This window comes from Pleurodeles waltl, chromosome 3_1, assembly GCF_031143425.1.
Source record: "Pleurodeles waltl isolate 20211129_DDA chromosome 3_1, aPleWal1.hap1.20221129, whole genome shotgun sequence".
NCBI classification, from domain to species: domain Eukaryota; kingdom Metazoa; phylum Chordata; class Amphibia; order Caudata; family Salamandridae; genus Pleurodeles; species Pleurodeles waltl.
In genome coordinates this window covers 364,330,340-364,352,985 of record NC_090440.1, presented here as the reverse complement: position 1 = coordinate 364,352,985, position 22,646 = coordinate 364,330,340, and the positions used below count along the sequence as shown (strand labels likewise).

Genomic DNA, 22,646 nt, shown 5'->3' with positions numbered 1-22,646 from the left:
CGTGTTACTGTGATGCTTGCATACTTGTTTTGACATGATTAATGTTTAGTGTGTGACTAAAGGGGCCCGCTCCCCTACTCCCCAAGAAAGCTGAGTGGTTACCCGAGATGGGTGAGTTTGTAGGCGATTGAGACACCGGTCACCATCTTGTATGTGTACATATTTTCATGGAGTCCGTTACATACATATGTCACTTGAGTGATTCACTTAGGTGATGTGTGCCATCATGTGCACGTTTTACACCTTATGCATGCAGCCATCGTTGGACGCAGATTGCTTGACACATTCCCATGTGTTTCTCATGTTAAAGAGTGCTGTTTTTATTTGAGACTGGTGCTGATGATGATTAGAACTACCTTTATGACACTTGAGGAAGTTGACTATCGTATGACTTAGTGTACATTTTTGTTTGTTTGCTGTTCCGCTTTGTTTTTATTTGAGGACCACAACTGTGCTCATTTTATTTACAGATGAGTGAAGGAAGAAAGCCTTGCATATATTTTTAGTGTATCATGCATGTTCCACAATTCACTGGATAAGCCATTTCAAATAACCAGGCCCCAATACTAAGATACACGCCCTGATGAAAGCCCGAGACCTTAATGGCCTTCGCAAGGGTTGAAACCTGTTAAGGATCATTGAAGCATAATAACTTTCAGCAACCATTTTTTATTTATTTTTAACGATACCTACTGTCACTCTGAATAAAGTGACACCTTTGTGAGCAGTAAGGTATTTTTATCTTTAGACCTCCAGTAGGATCTTTGTAAGAGCTCCCGCAAGTCAGTAGAGCCTACCCTGGGATTTAGTAGCTGGGATGGACCAGATGAAGCATTCCACTTCTAAAGTGGATGAGGGTCATTAAAAAAAAAAAATATATATATATATATATATATTTTCTGGACAGGGACGACTACAGATGAGTTGATGATACCACTGGTATAATTGTTTTGGGGCTTAGGGATACTCTATTGTGATAATGACCCTCATCAGGCTCCAAGCTCTCCAGCGGCACACCAGTGCACACCACAGACTCTGACATGCTCAATTCAGAAAACGTATTGCACCAACTACCGTCAGACTGGGCGCCAGCAAAGAAAGTAGCCACATACATGGCGGGGAGACTGCAAATCCCTAGCTAAATAGGTCTGCAACCGCCTTAAGGCAGAATGCCCCCTGCCATTCCGGAAGAGCAAGGTAGCCCTGACTCCAGAAATACACCCCCGGGTGGCAACATTCCTCGCCAAATATATCCGGGGCCCCAAAAAGGGCATTGATTGCTCTTAGCAGTCCTGTGTGGGCAAACTCCTTGACACAGCCACACCGCTCACAAAAAAAGGTTGAAGATGCCAAAACCTCGGGTGCCTCATCTGCCCAGATATCCTTTTGGGTTGGGCGATTATATTCCTATCCATCCCACTATACTCTTTCCCTCAACGATGGAGATACCCACTCATAAAAATTTACCAGAATTTGGGCGATATAGACACCTCCAAAGCCAGTCCAGTGGCCCAACGGGGACTCTTTGGAGATCTGTCTATTAAAGAATTGAGGACATTCGTGGCCACCTTCAACTCTCTTGACAAGGCTCAGTCATCTATCAAGAAGATATGCACTCCCTTGGTTTTCACAATGGCCAGCTGTGTGTGGTAGGGGTGTTCGGCAAGCCAGTTTCAGTCTCAGGCCTCATCCCGGGGCCAAGCCTCTAAACGCAGATTTGGGGGATTCTACTGCACCAGAGAAATACCCCTGACAGAGGGGCTCCAGAGAAGGCCATTCCCAAGGCTCCTCTCATAGTGAGTGTAATCCCTTTTTGCCACACAAGATTGGGGGGGAAGGGCTGGCCATTTTGCCCACAATTGGAGATCTTGAACATCAGACATTTGGGTTCTACAGAATTTCGAAGGGTTCAACCCCACACTACTCCCCTGATACAGTTCTCTGACAAAGAGTCTTTTCTGGTCCATTTAGAGGTCCAAAGCCTCCTCCCCAAAGGAGCCATATCCCCACTCACCCTCATCCCTATGGCTTTATCAGCAACTTGTTTGTGGTGGACAAATGAGACAGGGGTCATCAACTGGTCATAAATCTCAAGGGGTTCAACAAGTGGTTGATCTTTCATCACTTCAAGACGTAAGGCATTAATCTTCTCCGCGATCTCCTCCTTCCCAAAGACTGGCTAGTGTGACTAGATCTCAAGGATGTGCATCACATGATTCCCATCTTTCCCCCACATCAACGCTTCCTACACTTTAATTGATGCAAGCACACTTCTAAGTTCACAACGATCCCCTTTGGGCTGTCCTTTGCCCCTTGGTGCCTCCACCAAGGTTCTTAAGCCTGTTGTGGAACATCTCAGGATGCAGGCGGTGTGTCCTATTGTCCATTTGGATAATGTCCTTATAATGGACAGGTGTGCACAGGTGCTAGGAGGCCAACCTTCAGCATGCGGCCTCCCTTCTTTAATCTTTGACTTCTTCTTGTTGAGGAGAAAGCCTAATCTTATCTCCAACTCAATGCTTAGTCTCTCTCGGTTTTGTAGTGGACTCGGACTGAGGTACTGTGAGTCTCCCATCCCAGAAGATTGCCAAAATTAGGCAAGAGCTAAGACGCACGCTGTCCAATCCCTCTACTTCTCAGAGGCAAATCACAAGAGTGATAGGTCTCATCTCCCATTCAAGCTATTTTTCCCGGCCCCCTTTCATTATCGAGCCCTTCAGCGATTAAAAAAAATAATAATTAAAGAAATAATAATTGCTCACCTCCGAAGGGACCTCACATACTCTGAGTGTTCCTCTTTCAGACAACATGAAAGCGGAACTCCAATTGTAGCTAGTCCACATGGAAGCATGGAATGGCCACGCCATCTTTAGAACCAACTGAGCCTAGTAATAAAATTCAGTGCCAGCAGTGTTGGTTGGGGAGCACGTTGTGGAGAGTTCTGCCTCGGACATCAAATCTCGGTCAAAGCAGAACACCTTTTGGGATCGGCCAACCAAGTAGTAGACTGGCAGTCAAGATACCTTTGGGATCTCAGTCTATGGAGGTGTACAGGGTGACAGAATACTGATGGGCCTATTTGTATCCTGTCTAGACCACCATCTGACCAAGTACTTGAGTTGGAGACCAGATCTGACAGCAGTTGCAACAGATGCCTTTCAACAGAACTGAGCAATAGATACAGGATACACTTTCTACTGTGCTCCATAATGCGGCTCTCAAACCAAGTCAAGAGACAATAGGCCAATCTGGTGGTAATAGTTCCCCCATGGAGGTCTGAAGTCTGGTATCCTGTTCTGATGGAACTATCTTGGGATTCTCCAATCTGTCTACCCCCATTTCCAGTTCTTCTCAAAGATCCATCAAGAAATCCCCACCATCTGTTTCTAGAGGGTTCTCTATGGCTTATGGCGTGGAGCTTTATCAGAGGCGATGGAAAGTCCCGGGACTTTCGGATCAGGCTGCAGACTTACTCTCAAAAGAACGGGCAGACAGCAGAGTCAAGAGATACAGATCAGCCTGGTCCTGGTGGATGGGTTTGTGTCATCAGAAACACTTAGTGATAGTGACTGAATTTATCAAGAGCATGGCTACTCATGAGTGCTCTGGCGGCGAAGGGCCCCCACACATAAATACTATTACAAAACAAAAAAACAACTCTTAAGCTTTTTCTTAAAGATAGTCTCCACAGTTGTCTGATGCAAGTCAAGGGGCAGAGTGTTCCAGCTATGCGGACTGAGGAAGAGAAAGGGCGACCACCTACCATATTCAGATGTATTCTAGGTACTCTCACCAGATGATTAGAAGAAGATCGTAGGGCTCTCCCCGGTTAATAAAAGGAAACTCTGGCAGATAAATGCGCAGGGCCAGAGCATTGAAGGGCTCTACAGGGAGTGCAGAATTATTAGGCAAGTTGTATTTTTGAGGATTCATTTTATTATTGAACAACAACCATGTTCTCAATGAACCCAAAAAACTCATTAATATCAAAGCTGAATATTTTTGGAAGTAGTTTTTAGTTTGTTTTTAGTTTTAGCTATGTTAGGGGGATATCTGTGTGTGCAGGTGACTATTACTGTGCATAATTATTAGGCAACTTAACAAAAAAAATATATATACCCATTTCAATTATTTATTATTACCAGTGAAACCAATATAACATCTCAACATTCACAAATATACATTTCTGACATTCAAAAACAAAACAAAAACAAATCAGTGACCAATATAGCCACCTTTCTTTGCAAGGACACTCAAAAGCCTGCCATCCATGGATTCTGTCAGTGTTTTGATCTGTTCACCATCAACATTGCGTGCAGCAGCAACCACAGCCTCCCAGACACTGTTCAGAGAGGTGTACTGTTTTCCCTCATTGTAAATTTCACATTTGATGATGGACCACAGGTTCTCAATGGGGTTCAGATCAGTTGAACAAGGAGGCCATGTCATTAGATTTCCTTCTTTTATACCCTTTCTTGCCAACCATGCTGTGGAGTCATGTTTTTCTTGAAGGATGCAGACTTCTTCCTGTACCACTGCTTGAAGAAGGTGTCTTCCAGGAACTGGCAGTAGGACTGGGAGTTGAGCTTGACTCCATCCTCAACCCGAAAAGGCCCCACAAGCTCATCTTTGATGATACCAGCCCAAACCAGTACTCCACCTCCACCTTGCTGGCGTCTGAGTCGGACTGGAGCTCTCTGCCCTTTACCAATCCAGCCACGGGCCCATCCATCTGGCCCATCAAGACTCACTCTCATTTCATCAGTCCATAAAACCTTAGAAAAATCAGTCTTGAGATATTTATTGGCCCAGTCTTGACGTTTCAGCTTGTGTGTCTTGTTCAGTGGTGGTCGTCTTTCAGCCTTTCTTACCTTGGCCATGTCTCTGAGTATTGCACACCTTGTGCTTTTGGGCACTCCAGTGATGTTGCAGCTCTGAAATATGGCCAAACTGGTGGCAAGTGGCATCGTGGCAGCTGCACGCTTGACTTTTCTCAGTTCATGGGCAGTTATTTTGCGCCTTGGTTTTTCCACACGCTTCTTGCGACCCTGTTGACTTTTTTGAATGAAACGCTTGATTGTTCGATGATCACGCTTCAGAAGCTTTGCAATTTTAAGAGAGCTGCATCCCTCTGCAAGATATCTCACTATTTTTGACTTTTCTGAGCCTGTCAAGTCCTTCTTTTGACCCATTTTGCCAAAGGAAAGGAAGTTGCCTAATAATTATGCACACCTGATATAGGGTGTTGATGTCATTAGACCACACCCCTTCTCATTACAGAGATGCACATCACCTAATATGCTTAATTGGTAGTAGGCTTTCGAGCCTATACAGCTTGGAGTAAGACAACATGCATAAAGAGGATGATGTGGTCAAAATACTCATTTGCCTAATAATTCTGCACTCCCTGTATGTATTAAAAGAGCCTCTTTGAACAATATCCTTTTTTCCAATAGGAAGCCAGAGCAGCTCATACAGAGAAGAGCTATGCTCTTGTCCAGACCTGAGGCCATCGACGCTGCAGCATTCTGAACCATCTGAAGCTTATAAAGCAAATACTTCGGCAACTCTGCATATAGTGCATTTGCGTAGTCTAATCTAGATATCCCTAAGGCCAAAATAACAGTGATCTTAGATAAAGAGGATAGAAGGAGCAAAGGCTTTGTAGCCATGCTTAGGAAGCCAAAGCATACTCGAACAAAATAAATAATATGGTTGTGAAAGGACAGCTTAGTGTCAAATTAAATGCCTAGATTTTTTGCAGCAGAGGCCTGTGTGTCAAGTGCAGGAAATCTCAAGGGCCAGAAAATATCCAGATACAAACTAAAATTGTGTCTAAAACAGAGCACCTCAGTTTTCTCAGAGTTGCACTTCAGCCGATTAATCGTCAGCCACTGGAACACAGCACGAAGACATGGTTGTACCATCTCCGGCTTAATGTCCTTCTGTTTGCTAAATGCAAAGAAAATCTGATTATCATCAGCATATGAGATGATCTTAGTTCCACACGATTCCACTAGCTGAGCCAAGAGAGACACACAGATGTTAAACATGGTAGGGCTAAGCACCGAACCCTGCTGGACCTCGACTTACACCAACTGGCTGGAAGAGGAATAGCCTTCTATCCTCAAGAAAGAACTTCAACCATTTCCAGGATTTACCTTTAATGCCCACCTCAAGCAAATGAGACAGAAGTCTACCATGTGGTACAGTGTTGAATGCTGCCGACAAGTCCAGTAAAAAAAGTACTGCCTCTCCCCCATCAGCAAAAATGCTTCTTACCATCTCCAAGACCTTGACCAAAGCAGTCTCTGTATTATGTCTGGGTCTGAAACCCATGTGACTCGAATTGAGAAGTCCATTAGCCTAGAGATAGGCAGAGAGTTGAGAATTGGCAATCTTTTCAGCCAGCTTAGATAGTGCAGGGAGAAGAGAAATATGACTATAGTTACTGGGCAAAATTGGGTCAGCACTTGGCTTTTTGGCAAGTGGGGCAATTTTGGCTCAATAGGAGGGTACCATAGCCAAATTAAAAGATTTATTAAAAATCTTATTTAGAATGCAATTAATCATAACCACACCTAAAGCCAAACAGAGGACAGGGGTCTAGAGGAGTGCCAGATTTAAGATTTAAAGTCACCCTTTTGGAATCTTTCATCAAAATGGCACTGAACTCCACGAGGCAGCTAGATGAAGGGGAATACATGTGTCGTTGCGAAAAATCATGCAGGATAGTGTCTGAATTGATACTTGCAGGAAGACTGTTTTGTATCGCTTCAACTTTGTGAACTTGTGAAAACATTTAGAAAGTTCTTCACACCAATCTGCCAAAGCTGCCTTGCCTCTCTGAATAGCCACAGGTTCCGTAAAGTACTTCACTATTTGAAAAATGTCTTTAGATTTATTTGCTACTTGTTCTATGCACTTCTCATAATACTGTTTATTTGTCAGTCTAACCAGAGTCATGTATTTCTTCAGAGCTGCTTTACAAAGTTCTTTGGATTGTGGGCAGTAATTTTTCCTCTATACTCGTTCTGCCTTTTTGCAAACATTTGTCTCCTGTTTCAAAACATCAGAGAACCAAGGATTAGAAATCTTTTCTTTACCCGATAACCGAGCTGGGAGGGGGACAGTTTTATCAATTGAGGAGCATATGCACTGATCATACCCAAATCTAAAGAATCCAGAAGATTCCAGAGTCTTCCATATGTAGCTTATTGCTCAAATGTTTTAAGAAGGGGCAAAACTGCTGGATTTTTTTCGTGGTCCATCTTGGAACCAATATGATCAGCATACCACTTATACTGAATAAAACAATGGTCTGCCCATAACCGAGGAAGAGGGTCAGCCATACTGAAGTTCTAGTTAGAAAATACCAAATCTAAAATTTGTCCCCTATCATATGTAGGTTTGGTGACCCACTGGGAAAAACCCATTGGGAGCATTATGTCCAAAAGTGTGGACTTAGCACTATCTACATTGCTGTCCGAATGTATATTAAAATCACCCAAACTAATAGGATGGGAATCTCACACTGCAATCTGAGAAACTACATCATTAAGAAACTGCAGAAAAGTACTTTAGATACTTTGATCTATAAATCAACAATCCCCCTAACGCTTGTTGTGCATTGAGTCAAATACGGAGCTCAAGACTCTCAGCATCAGCAATTGGCGAAGCAGGAACAGGAATATGCTTCCTTAAAACAATAGCTGTGCCACCTCCCCTTGAAAGAGCACGATCCAATCTCAACATTTTATAGCCGGCATGAATCACTAAGTTAATCAGTGGGTTAGATGATTAATTCATCCACGTCTCTGTGAGATAAATAATATAAGGATTACCATGTCTAACAAAATCGTGGAGAAGCTCAGCATGCTTTTGAAGAGAACATTGCGCAACCATGCAACATACCCTCGATACAGTCTCTAATAAGGGACTTCCCAGAGGACAGGTGTGAATTAACCAAAAACCTGCAACATGGACAACTGACACAGTTGGTAGAGAATATAGGCAATTGCTAGCAGTATTCAATCCCAACAATACCTCCTTAGAATAGCATATTCTTTCCTTGGAATCACCAAGAAATTGAACAGCATGGCTGGCACTGGATGATTCCGGGACACTGATGGGCACAGACAAGCTTGCCTTAGGTACATCAGGGGCGCGCCCGCACCACTGTCCTCATTAAATAGGTTATGGCCCAAGAGAAAATGAAAGCGGTGAGCACGTTACAGGTCGGTGAACACTTTCTGCTCAGCAATCTCAGCGGGTTGTACCCTGATGGAGGGCCACGCTGTAAGGTAAACACCCTCTGGTTCAGAAACTTCTCCGGGGCATCAGATTATTGTTAACCCCCCACCCCCAAGCCAGAATACTCTGTCTTATAAGACGTAAATGAAGTGTTCAACCTGTTTTAATTATGGCCCGCGAAACAAATATGTCTCAAAACAAGTGTCAGCAAAACTGGCATCTCTCCTATGCCTAATATCTGGTAGAGGGGTATCAGATGTCAGGGCCTTGGACATCACCAAGAGAGAGTTTGCTCTCGAAGAGGTTACATTCCACATTTCTAGACATATAAATACCAACTTCTCCAGCTTTCCCAGATTCCCCTAAATTGTGTGCAATGCAATGCATTAAGGAGCATGAGGCTATGACAGAAGAATTTCGTCCTCCAGGTGAACAACTCTTTATAGCTCTCAAAGAAAACACACAAAGTGGTGTCTTCTTCCACCATTGCCAGATGGGTATGGTGGGTAATGCAGGAAGCTGGCATCAAAACAAATGTTTGGTGCACATTCTACCAGAGGAGCAATGGCTTCAAAAACATTCTCCTTGGGGCCGCGTTTGGAAGACATCATGAACGCTGCAGATTGGTCCTCGAACTCAATGTTTTAGTATTTCTATTTCAAACCACTTCCGAGTGAGGCAACTTTGGGGATGGATAAGCTTTGAACTAGCATAATCCTCCCCTCCGGACCGGACATAGAAAGTAAAATTCATAGCTTCCGTAACCGAAAGTTTAAAATCTATTTAGGAGACAGAGCCAATAATTATCCCGCCCTGGGTCAAGGCTCGACAGTCCCACATAGTGCAGTTAATGAATTTCTGAAGCCACATGCAGACAGTCATGTTTTAAGTAACTAATTTTTCCTATTGAAAAGTTATTGTATGCCAAGGCATATTCAGCAGATGATACATAACTTATAGTTGATCATTATCTATTATTGGATGAAAATGTTTTTTCCCCGTAACTGCTAAGGACGTTGATGAGTATTGTCTGTTGTTTCACAACGAATGACTCGACCAAACAGGAATAGGTTACAAATGTTCAGCAAGATGTCACACAAAGAAAGAGGAAGAAAAATTATCAACAGAGGTCTTTGAAGGGCTATCCATGTCCTGACTGGTTGGACTGTTATGCATTCCTCCAAAGTGTTCATGGGATTTGTAGCCATTTCTTCTATAATGTTTTATAATATGGCTGCTGTTCAAATAAAGCGAAATAAGGAAAGCAAAGTCCTCGCCTCTATGTCCGTAATAGAATTGAAACTTTCCATTACGGAAGCTAGGAAATTTTGCATTAAACTTCATTACCATGGCTCCTTTGCATGGGCTGCTGGGACACTCGCACATTTTTACTTACATGCCAATTATTTTCTATTACATACTACAAAATAAATGGCATGTTTGCAAAGTCTATACATTTAAGGTTTGCCAATACTAGCTTATTTATCAACTATACATTCCATTAATAAGTATTCTATTTTCACTGGCACTGCACACACTACACAAGTGCATGTAACAAGTAGTATTTACCAGATATAATTAGCTAACAAATAGCTATCTGTAAATATCCACAACAAAAAACATAGCTGTACTTAAACACAACATAGGACATAGGCAGACATTTCTTTATAAACAGAACTCCCAGTGAGTGGTTACCTGACAAGTTGCTGACAAATCTGACATCCTGGAAGGCACCTGTGTAGGGAAATAAACACCCCAAGGTTATTATGTGTAACACAAATTAGTATTTTGAAAGTCAGATTGCATCTTATGTCTCCACCTAGGAAACTATTGTGCCAACACTAAAGTTAATCTTTCACCCATGAAATAACTGTACTATGATAGGTCTTATTAAAATGAAAAAGTGGGGAAACTATATAATTACTATTTTTTGATCATATAAATCTTTACTGGTCAGGGTTGTGTAAAGAACATGCAGTGTGTAAACAAATCACAAGATATCTTACGAAAACAGAGTGCATTAAAACTGAACATTTTCAGAATCAACAATCAATAACAATTTTTAAGAGACCAGTAACAATACATATAAAAAAACGCCAGTGGTTAGATAATGTAAAATTATTTGTCGTAGGACATGTGATTCTACAAATAGCTAACGAAAAGTATGGAATTAATTTTAGGTTATGCTAACTCCAGAGACCAAATTAATCAAGAATCCTTCAAACGTTTTGTTTCACTATACTTATAGTGGGCTTTGTGTCCACCCTCTTCAACCTTTGGCCTTTTTGGACCATCCCTCTATCAGCCCCTGCTCTGCGCTTTAATAAATCCCGTCTTGGCTTTGGCCACAGCAGTATACCTCTCTCACCAAATGCTACTGTCTGTCTGACTTAATCTTTTAATCTCCAATCGAGTGCTTGCATTTCAAAGTATCAGGGACTATTTTATATACAGACAATATTAATCGCTATAACTCCAGCAACTCTATGTTATATATAAAAATGTTTCAATGTTTTTTATCAAAATGTTTTCATCACATCCGTCCTCTTGCAGGAACTGTCTCTTCTCAAAATAGAAAAGAAACTATAGGTAAACTAGTTTCCCAATGACCAAACAGCCACTGATAAAGCAGCAGTTTTCCACAAGACTTTCCCATCTTTGACATTTGAGAAACAAAAAAAAAAAAAGAACTGGCAAAGCCAATAGGTCTGGTGCTGGCAATAGCTTGTTAGATTGGTCAATGCATATTTTATTTAGTCATGCTTTTGTAAAACTTGTGAAAGGTCGGGCACTCACCAGTAAAAAAACAAAACAAAAAAAAAAACCACAAAGGCATAGTAGTCCCTGGCACCTAAAAGAACTACTTTGTGTGTGGATGTGCTCTTTGCGAAAGATGCGCTGGAAGTCATTTTGCTTCCATCACTTATCAGATAAGGACTCTTTTGTTAAGGTCTGCTCGCTGGCAGTGTGGGAGATGGTAGAACCGGTGGGGCCCAAGGTTTTTTGGAGGTGTGGGGGGGGGGCGAGTAGGGGTATCCCACTAGACCCTAGAATATGTGTTTTTTATGTGGGGGGGACTGCCCTCTGGCTATGGCTCATTTGCTTCCCCATTCTGGGTGACATTTTAAAACTTTGGTTCTACACCATCCTCCCTTCCTTTCTCCCACCTTAGGGCAGGTCAACCATTTGTGGGACCGATCTACCTGCTGGGTGTGCACTTCTCAGTTGTGGTTTGTATTAGTTCCTTTCCAAATCTTTATCTTTTTATTTCAACAGTGATAATTTATGTTTGATATCAAATACCCAGTTGGTTGAGTTCTAATGTCCTGTTGTCAGCTTGTTTGTGACAGGCTTATTAGTAAGTATTATGGCTACTCACAGGCTGACTGCCCAGAAAGCTTTTGGTTGCCTATTGAATCTGAATCTGAACATGGCTCTGAAACTCACAATGCATCTGAAGAGGAGGACTGAGTACATGATTCTGGCAGTGAATTTTCTATCTGAGAGGAATCACTAGATGATGACATCACTATTAGGGCAGATGAAGTCCTCCATTTACAGGAGGACACTGAAATGCCTAATTTGCAGCATGAGCAAGCTGGATTTTCGCCAGGGGTAGGTGGGCTTCCCTTGAAGTTCTGAACCCTGAGTTGCCCATAACATGGTGCAGCCTGTTTTGCCTGCCTTTAGTGGTGTTCCAGGATACACATGCAAATGCAGAGAACTTTTTGCAAGTATTCCAAATCTTTATTGATGAGCCTTAGATGATACTGTTCAGCAGATCAACTTGTATGCAGAACACTTACTGAGGGACAACAGTGCTAAGCGTAAGATCCATGCTAGGGCGACCCGTGGGCTCCCACAAATCTCAAAGAAATGAAGCAAATTTTAACTTTTTAACTGGAATAACTAAGAAATACATCATTGTCTTTATATTGGTCTACTAGTCCTTTGATGGCAACTATTTCTCTAGTGACCATAAGCAGAGATCGAGATGTGCTTCTGGAGCAGATGCTCCATTTCATGAACTGTGGTCTAAAATGAAAAAAGGAAAATGTGTGTTTTAAGCCAATGTTTGAAGTTTGCAAGGGCTTCTGGGTAAAAAACCTAACAAGACCCACACAAGTCAAACCACCATGGACTCACATGGGTGTCTAGATTTCAGAAATGTCAGGGTTTGGTAGGTTTCCTTGGATGGCAGCCAAGCCCAGACTCAAAATCCACAGCTACCCACATTGCAAAATGTTTTGCATGGATAAATGTGTTTTTTCATTATTGCATTTTAGGGCTTTTCCTGCCACAAGTGCTAGGTACACCCACAAAAGTGGGGTACCATCTTTATCAAGGCAAGTGTGGAAACACTGGGTGATGGGACATTTATGGATCCTCGCAGATCCTGGAACTTTAAGGAAAATGAGTGTTTTTAGCCAACGTTTGTGGTTTGCAAGTACATAGAAGTACATAAACTTGGCAAAATACACGTCACACCACCCTGGACTCTTCTGGGAGTCTATTTTGCAGAAATGTCTGGCTTTCGTAGGTTACCCTGCGCAGTGGCTGAAGTAACGCCCAAGTTACTCAGCTAGCCACACTGTAAAGTAAAAAATAAAAAAAATAAAAAAGTTGATTTGCTGGGTGAAATGGGATATCTCCAGGTCACTTTTTGGGGGTGTCCCATCCACACACGTGAGGTACCGTTTTTATCTGGGAACAGGTTTTTGGAGAACCTTCAACCCCTAGAAAACCCTGCGACCAGCAGAATCTCAGACGTAACTGTGTACTGCTTTTGTATATAGGCCACCGAGACAGAAAGTTACAGAGAAAATAGCACCAATGGCTATTTGTTTTGCAACTTAATTTCTTTTGTTTCTCAACAATTATTTTATTTAGGAAAACCACAAGAGATCTACAATAATCATTCCTTTCTGAATTAAACATTTTAACTAGTTTCTAGAAATGTAAAGCTTTCCGGAATCACCTACGAATTTTACACCCTTTTCAACAAAAGCCTGCAAGTAGGTTGAAGCCACAAAAATAAGGAAAAATTTCCTACTTAAAAAAAAAAAAAAGCAAGCAGTAAAAAAAATGTTTCCGATACAACTCTTTTTGTTCCTGAAAGCAGGACGGAGATCCTCGCACTGCAAACCATGCAATTTTTAGACAAAAACAAAAAATGCTTTCTTTCAGAGCACTTTTTTCAATTTTTTTCCTAAAACAAAATAACTAAATTTAATAATATTTCTTTCTAGTTCTTTCTAGTGGAATATACAGACACTTGAGTACCTTTAAAATGGGCAAGATGTGGGCAAAAAGAGGACACACATTTGGCCTGTAAACGGTATATGGAAAAATGTTCTGAAGGCTAAAGTGCAAAGTGACCGGAATGTCAAAAAGAGGGACTGACATTCTAGAGAGAAAAGGCTTAGCAGCCAAGTGGTTAATCAACTGGCCCATGCACTGCATGCCCTCAATCAACGCCATGCAACATGCTGCCGAACTGCAACATGTAGCTGGTGTCCACACAACTTGAAAACAAACAGTGAAGAACACATTATATGTGAAAAGCACTGCTAAGGCCTGTGGAAAACTTCAAAGAAAGCACATGATTCTTTTCCGAGTCTCCAATCTTCACATTTAAAACTGAACAAGACACAATAAAATAAAGGCTGGAATCCTACTTAGCATTTTATTGCAGCGTTTCGGGTTCTCCCGATAGCTGTACTTGGCTACACATGAAAAGCGGGCATAATTTAGGGTGGGCTGCAGCTCGGCAATTGTTCACAAACGTCTTTAGGTGTGAAGTCAGCCAATACCTTTTGCTTTCTAATAGCCAGCCCTCTTCATCACAGGTGTGCTGTTGTGTTGTTCACATTTTTGTTGCACCTATTCCTACCTACAGCCTGGGGAAAAAATATAGCCCACTTGAGCCATTAGCAAACTTTGCTGTGAGTGACAATATTCTGGTATTTTACACACAGCACAGCCACAAAAAGTAGATCACTTAATTCCCCAAAAATGTTGTAGCAAAGCATGCTGAGGCTAAAAAACATTTTGCTGTTAACCAAGGTTTATTTTTAGATCTCTGTTACTTTATGTTTCCTGGTAGAGCACACAAGTCACCCATGAGAGTTTCCTTGCAATAAGATGGAAGCTGCACTGGCTATGCCTGGGACATAGGTAAAAAGCCAAGTTTCCAGTTTCTTGTGAAACTTAAGGGCTAACGAGGCAGCCATGATGCGTAGGTAGAGGTTGCTCTAGTGTTTAGGAGCGAGGTAGAAGAAAGTGAGACATTTGACTCTGGTTTTGTGCATCCAGGAGATGCATGCAAGCAGGAGGCCGGTAGAGCGGAGGTTTCAGGTGGGAGTGTGGAGCAGGATGCAGCTGTTGACATAGGTTGTGCAAGGATTTGTATGCCGGTGTGCGTTTATTAACAGGGAGCCAGAGGAGGTCTCCGAGGTCTGAGGTGATGTGCCTGCAAAGGGGGGGAGGTAACTTGAGTGCTAGCCCGGCTGCTTCGTTTTTAACGGCCTGAATACATTTTTTCAGTTCAGTGGATGATGCAGACAAAGTCAATAGCCGAAGTCCAGCCTGCTAATGATGAGGACTGGGTGACTGTTCTGCAGGTGTTGATCAGTAGCCATTTTAGGATTTAATTGAGGATCTTGAGGATGAAGAAACAGTGTACGAAAAATTGAGGGTGTATAAACAGGAGCCAGTGACGGTCGATTTGGCAGGTCATCACAAGCTGATTGTCTGCCACTAGTTGTAGGTTCTTGGCTTGGGTGGCTGGGCAAGGTGTAGGCCAGAGATCTGCTGGCCACCAGGTTGTGTTCCGTAGCGATGTATCCTTGCACTTCAGTTTTGTCTGTGTTGAGTGTCAGTAAGCTGGTCTTGAGGAGGTGTTTTTTGTGTAGGTGGTCAGCTAGTCACTTGATGACCTTTTCCATTTTAGCACGGTAGGGCAAGAAGAGCGGTCAGCAGTTGCTCAGCGTTTTCAGTGTGGTGAGGGTTTCTTCAGGAGGGGATAGTATTGCGGTGTACTTCCAGGCATCTGAAAAAGTGCCTCTTTTTGATGGAGCTGTTGAGAACTGAGGTCAGAGCTGTGCTGATGGAGATCATTCTATTGATGAAGATGTGGTATGGGCAAGGGTCCACTGGTAGTGGTGCGCCTGAACTGATAAAGAGCATGGTTGTTGGGTTTTCCAGCATGGTGATGGTAGGCAAGGTGATAACGGGGGGTGGGGGGGGGGGGTTAGTCTCGACAGGCAGGAGGGCTATGATGGTGAATATGTCGGGCTGGGATGGTGAAGATGCCGGGCTGGGATGGTGAAGAGGCCGGGCTTGGAGTGGACACTGGTGTATACGTTGAGCTTTTCACTGCAAACGTGGGAGAGCTTGGTGCAGAGGTTCTGCAAGGGGGTGTTGGTTGTGGAACTTGAGAGGTGAAATCCTTCACAATAGAGGAGGTTTTTCTAGTGTTGGTGCTGTTGTTTTCAATGTGATTGGTCAGTGCTGATTGCTTGGTTGATCAATTTGCTGGTGTCAAAAACAGAGGACTAACGTGTAGGTTCTTTTGCAGTTTTCTCATGAGTCCGTCTCCATTTGTGTTAGTGTTGCTTGCATGGGTATTTGGCGAATCTTAGTATTTCCATATACCAACTTCCTTATAGCCTGGTCCTGATGGTCTTAAGTGGAGCCAAGGCATAGGCAGAGGAGGTGATCTGGGCCTCTTAGTTGGAGATGGATCATGAGAAGTCATTATGATTCAATGGCCATGGAGATCTTAGACCCATGTTTCTTCCAGGAACATATTCTGGTGTTATCAGGAGGATTTAGGATCAGCCATTATTTCCCAGTGGGGGATAAGCAGGTCGAAGTGGACAAGGGCCTAGTCAATAAAGGTAGGGGGGGGCTTTTCCACAGAGTGGATGTTAAAGTTAGTGACAAGGTCCAAGAGTAGTCCAACAGTGAGCATGGGTTCATCTCATCTCACTGGGTGAGTCAAAATGTGGTTAGGTCCTCCAGAGGTTGTTAGTGTTGGGATCGGACTTGTCCTCCAGTTGAGAGTTAGAGTCACTGAGGAAGATAAAGAAGCTGGGGTTGAGCACTGGAGTGAAGTCTGAAATGCTGTTGCAAAAGTCGGCTCGAGGTCCAGGAGTGCAAACAACACCACAGGAGGAGTTGAGTAATGTGAAGTTTAAATGCTAAGTGTTCCACGCTTTTGCTGGTGTAGCGGAGCAGTGGATGTTTTCTTTGCAGATGATGGCTAGTCCTCTGGGAAGGGAAAGGAGACAGTAGTATCTGCTCAGATGATGCCTGTAAAGGGTGCAGATTGTATTTCTGACACCATAAGCCAAAATGTCTCCATCTGGGCTTATATGTTTTTATCGCAGCATTCGCCCTTGCTTTGGAGATAATATCCCTGCTGTCCTGAGGAACATTCAGATCTTTGACTTACTTCATGGAATTTAGGAGCCATGTGCATAAGTGGAAAAAAGTCAGGACTGAATGAAGGACCTGGCCTTGGTTTATCTCCAATGCTGCCTCGGCCATCTGGGACCTATTAGGATGAAGCAACACCACTCCGTTTTCATCTTTCTGAGAAATTTTGGCATTAGAGGTATCTTGGGGGAAAGTGTAGGCATAGATCCCGGATCATCTAATCGAAAAGGGATTCCCCCACGATCCTAAATGTGGACGCCAAACCTACATGGAACGGGCACTTGCGATTCTCATTAAATGCAAAGAGATCTGATGCTGGCTTGGCACAGAGCGGTAAGAACCTGTTTAGCACAGACTGATCAGGCTCCCATTCCTGGCAGCTCTTTAGAGTTCTGCTTAGCATATCAGCTAAGAGACTGCTTGTCCTGGGGTGATGTTCGTCCTGAAGAGCCATTTTGTGTGTTGTCAGACTGCTCCAGATTTCCTGAGTCTCCTTGAACAGCGCCAGTGATCTTGAGCCTCCTTGTTTGTTCACATAGTGCATGCTGGTGGTATTGTCTGTACGACCTAGCAGCTAAAACTCTGCTATGCCTGGCAGGAAAGCTTGGAGATTGAGATAGATGGCTTTGAGCTCCAGGAGATTGAAATGCCTGCTCCTCTGGAGCAGAGACCACTTTCCTTGAATTTGCAGGACCAGTCAAGCCCTCCAGAGAGGAATCTCTAATTATTACAACATTGTGTATTTGAGATAAGAAAGTGAGACGGTGGGAGATCTGGGGACCACCAGGTTACGGCTTTCATCATACCTGATATGATGTTCACCCGCTCCTCTAATGAGCCTTCTATTTGAATCCATTGTTTTGTAGCTGTTCCAGTAAGGCTCTCATTTTCAGGCATGCAAGAGGGATCAGATTGGTTGCTGATATCATCATGCCGAGGGGCTATTTGAACAGAAGCACTGAATCTGCCTTTTTTCTGGATAGTTTGAGAGCCAGTTGCTTGAGCCTTTGTTACCTATCCTTGGACAGAAAGTATTTGTCGTGGACAGCATCTAGTGTCGCACCCAGGAACATTAACTTCTTAGATGGATGAAGATTTGATGATATTTGGTCATTTACAGTGAGACAACTTAGGAAAGCCTCTGTGGCACTGGACGGTTGAAATGCTGTTGGTGCTTCTATCAAACAGTCGTGGAGGAAGGGGAGTACCTGATGACCATCGCTCCTGAAAGAAGCTGCCACAGTGGCTAGACATTTAGTAAATGCGGGGAGCTGATTTGAGGCAAAATGGGAGGACTCTGAATTGGTGCTAGCTACAGTGAAGCACAGTTATAAGCGATGTTTGGGATGGATGGATGGATGGATGGATGGGGGCTGTGGAAGGATGCATCCTGTAAATCCAGGGTTGTCATGTGGTTTCCATGTTTAGGAGATTTAGGTTGTCAGAGAGTGTGACCATGCGAAAAGACTTTCTCTGTAAATACTTAATTTTCTGAGGTCTAGGATGGGTCGCCATTCCCATGTTTTCTTGTCTATGAGAACAAAAAAGAGACCAGAAGCCCACTCCTTGCTGAGAAAGTGGGACTTTTTCTACGGCACCTTTGCTTAACTTCGTAAGCACTTACTTTTCAAGAAGATGGAGATGAGGTGGGTGCACTTGTTTTGGGAGAGTGGTGGGCAGAATCAGAGTAAGCCTTAACGTGTGACCCTATGTGATGTGATCCCAGACCGATTTGTCCGAGGTCACCTTACGCCATAGATGAGAAAACGTTTTACTTTTTTTCTATTGAAGTGATTGTTCGTTGCTATTATAGCCTAGGATGATGATACATATTGCATTATTACTGTACTTGAGGGCTCCCACTTCGATGACTGGGAATGATTCAAGCATGTGAATCTATGAAAGATCCACTACTGCAGAACTGATAGCTCTCTCTTCAAATGATCATTTATACGCAGGAATTGCTGTGGCAACCTAAGGTGTCGATGGCTGGATGAGCCAGGATTTAGTCAGGAAGAGCAAGTCTGGTGAGAGGTCATACAGGAGGCCACAGGATTCAGTGGTGGGACTGGCAATCTAATTTGTGTTAAGGAGGCAGAATAAGAAAGGTTTAGAGCTGAGGTGGGGAAGGTACGTGGTCGCCTTCCCCACCCCAGGGCCTACTGTACAACATTTTACTACAATGTATGCCAGTGTACAACACTAGGCATCTCTACTGTACTATAGTCTGCTTTACAACACTGCATGCAGACTTTTGTAGGCCACTGCACCACACTTTACTCCACTCTGACAGTACTGCACTCTACTCCACTGCATGCCACTTCACACCACTCCATTGCAATCTATATCACTGTATGTCAATCCACTCTACCACACTGCACTGTAGACCATTCCACTCTACAAAACCCTACCAGACTGCATGCCACTGTACTATCTACAACACTTTCCAATACTGTGTGCCACACCACTACCATACAACATGGTACTTCAATTTATGACTCTTAACCTGACTGTATTCTACACCACTCCACAACACTGTACTACACTATGTACACTGTATGAGACTCTGCTACTCTACTGTGAAACACTGCAATCAACAACATGGACCTGTATGACACTACTACATCATGTGACGTTCTACTCCACCTCACTCCATTGCACAACACCCCAGTCGGACACACTCCACTGTACAACAGTCAACACTGTTTGACATGCCACTACACTGTACAACATACTGCTCCACTCCATGATACTCCACGTCACTCTACTGTAGAACACTTTACTCTACTGTACGCTAAGTCACTCCACTCGGCTCTATTTCGCTCTACAATACTCCACTCTAGGACACTAGATTTTACAACGCTCTCTTCACTGTAATGTATGAAACTCCATGTAACACTCCAATGAATGACACTCCACACTACAATTTTAATCACATTTATTAAAAAATAAAAATCGATGACATAGAATGCAAAAAACAAAGCTTAATAATAATTTACAGTTAGAAATACTTTATTTATTCTTTCTATACAAACCCAACCTAAATTACACAATTGTTACAAATTTTACAGTTACAATTATAACTTCAATTTATAATTTACGCACCACCTTCAATTTACTATAAATAATCCACCTATGAATAGTCTTGTCACCTCAATCGTCACACTACATTAACTATAAATCATGCCTTTTCCATGCACTGTTTATACCCTTGCATACTACATCACTTTAAGCATGTGACATCAAAGCATTCATAACTACACTTATAACAGGTCACATGACATAATCGTCACAGCACCATGCGTAGTAGAGTGGCGAGTTATAGTTAGCGTTGCCTGGTTAGTGAGCTGAAAAGTGTATGCAGGTGCACTACTTAGTTATTTCTTTCATTTACAATTTATCCACCACCTTTAATTTATTAAAAGGTCAGAATTTCTAAGGTTTGTGTAGTTTAAGTTTGGTTTGTATAGGGAAAAAGGTTTTATAACTATACCTAAGCTTTAATCTTTTTTTTCACACTGATTATTGCACAGTTTTCTCATTAATAATGTCACTGCAAATGTTGCAGTGATATTATCAACGATGTCATGAGTGATGAAATATGTGGGGTAATTAGCAGTACAGGGCGAGGGGGCGTGTTACAGTTACCTAAGGGCATGAGTTATAGTTACTTGAGATAACTATAACTGCTGAATTTCTATGGTTGTGTGTATGTAAAATCTGAACCCAAGTATAATGTCCCAGTATCCCAGTAACCTTTGTTTTTTTTACTGCAAACGTCTAGGGTTTTTAACATGAAGTAATATTAAATTACCTTACGTTAATCCAACCATAGACCGTGCACGTCGGGTGCTGGCTGCAGGCCCTGGACACAGCGGCCAGGCCTTTTGTCCAACCCCCCCCCACCCCGTAGGCATCCAACTACACGCTACACACATCCAGCGGCCATGCACAGCAGGGGTTGGCCACAGGGCCTGGCATGCGGTCAACACCCATTCCCCCCCATCCTCCGGGATCCTAACCAACGCCATACATAGCTTTTGCCCATGCGTGGCAGAGAACGGCCGGAGGCATCCAAACACGTGCCATGCAGCCCCTCAGGCCAGATGGTCATTTCACACATTTGCATACTCGTAATAGTTACAAGGGAGACCGACAGGAGCAGGTCCCAGACCAGTTCTCCCCTGCTGCTGCATCACTCTCTCCTGCTTGCTGCCTCGTTCTTGTGACCTTCTCCTCCTCTCCCCCTGTTTTTCTGAGTGCTTTCTCACACTTTCTGCCTCATTTTCACTGCTTTCTCCCTCCTTCCCCTGCGTTTTTCGGAGTACTTTCTCCTGCTCTCCACCTCCTTTTCACTGCTTTCTCCCACCTTTCCCTCCACTTTTGAGTGCTGTCTCCTGCTTTCTGCCTCATTCTCACTGATTTCTACCTTCTTTGCTCCGTTTTTCTGAATACATTCTCCTACTTTTTGCCTCCTTTCTTTCTTTGTCTATTCCTCCTCCCCCCCCCCCACCTATTTCCACACCTGCCTGTTTTCCTGCCTCCTGCCTAGCCCCGCACCTCTCCCTTCTCCCAGGACCTTCTTAATGGAGTCTGCACATGGACGAACTGCTGGCGCACCAAAGGCAAGCCCACCGCACCCAGCGCAAGGACCCCTGGCTCTTTCACCCAAAGAAGATACACCACAACTGACCTCTGAGCCCTGGACCAACAACCACTGTATCTTCACATACCACCAGAGGACTGTTCTCCTGCCCACACTGCCACCTCACCTTCAGCACAAAAGCAACCAATGCACCAGACACACCGACCGAGAATACCACCACAACACAACTCCAGTGGACCCTACTCAACACATATGTTCACTAATTAAAGATGCCACTAGGTCTGGTACACAATCTACTCCCTCTCCCCGACGCCATATTCCCCACAGAAACGTGGCTCAACCCTGCTTCTGCACCAGACATCACCACCATCATCCCCGAAGGTTACAAGTTAACAAAAGGGACCGAACCAACAAGCACAGAGAAGGAATCACCATTATCTACAGGGACAGCATCCGCTGCACAACATCCCCTGACAAACTGACACCAGTAATGGAACACCACAACTTGAAAATCCACATAGACCGAAAAAGCACCATCAGAGGCAACCTTGCCTACAGACCACCAGGGCCACACCTTCTGCAACACCATCCCAGAACTCATCACCCTGCAAACAATCTACTCCGAGCACTAAATATTCCTAGGGGATCTCAACTTCCACCTCAATGACCCCAGGAAAGGCAACTCCACTGACCTCCTGGAAAGCTTGAGCAACATTGGCCTAAAGCAGCTAGTCACCGACCTACCCACATTGCAGGACACACGCTTGACCACATCTTCACTTCCAGCAATACAGGGAGTGCAGAATTATTAGGCAAATGAGTATTTTGACCACATCATCCTCTTTATGCATGTTGTCTTACTCCAAGCTGTATAGGCTCGAAAGCCTACTACCAATTAAGCATATTAGGTGATGTGCATCTCTGTAATGAGAAGGGGTGTGGTCTAATGACATCAACACCCTATATCAGGTGTGCATAATTATTAGGCAACTTCCTTTCCTTTGGCAAAATGGGTCAAAAGAAGGACTTGACAGGCTCAGAAAAGTCAAAAATAGTGAGATATCTTGCAGAGGGATGCAGCACTCTTAAAATTGCAAAGCTTCTGAAGCGTGATCATCGAACAATCAAGCGTTTCATTCAAAATAGTCAACAGGGTCGCAAGAAGCGTGTGGAAAAACCAAGGCGCAAAATAACTGCCCATGAACTGAGAAAAGTCAAGCGTGCAGCTGCCACGATGCCACTTGCCATTAGTTTGGCCATATTTCAGAGCTGCAACATCACTGGAGTGACCAAAAGCACAAGGTGTGCAATACTCAGAGACATGGCCAAGGTAAGAAAGGCTGAA

At 43.4% G+C, this 22,646-nt stretch overlaps 1 protein-coding gene across 1 annotated transcript in view; it reads right to left on the bottom strand.

Annotated features, from left to right (window-relative positions):
• The window catches only part of TRPM7 (transient receptor potential cation channel subfamily M member 7), a 1,269,618-nt gene that overhangs the window by 1,155,475 nt on the left and 91,497 nt on the right, over positions 1–22,646 (bottom strand). Inside the window, exon 3 of the mRNA XM_069222535.1 lies at positions 9,949–9,987. Within this exon, the coding sequence (XP_069078636.1) occupies positions 9,949–9,987 (39 nt within the window). The remainder of the gene's footprint in view (positions 1–9,948; positions 9,988–22,646) is intronic.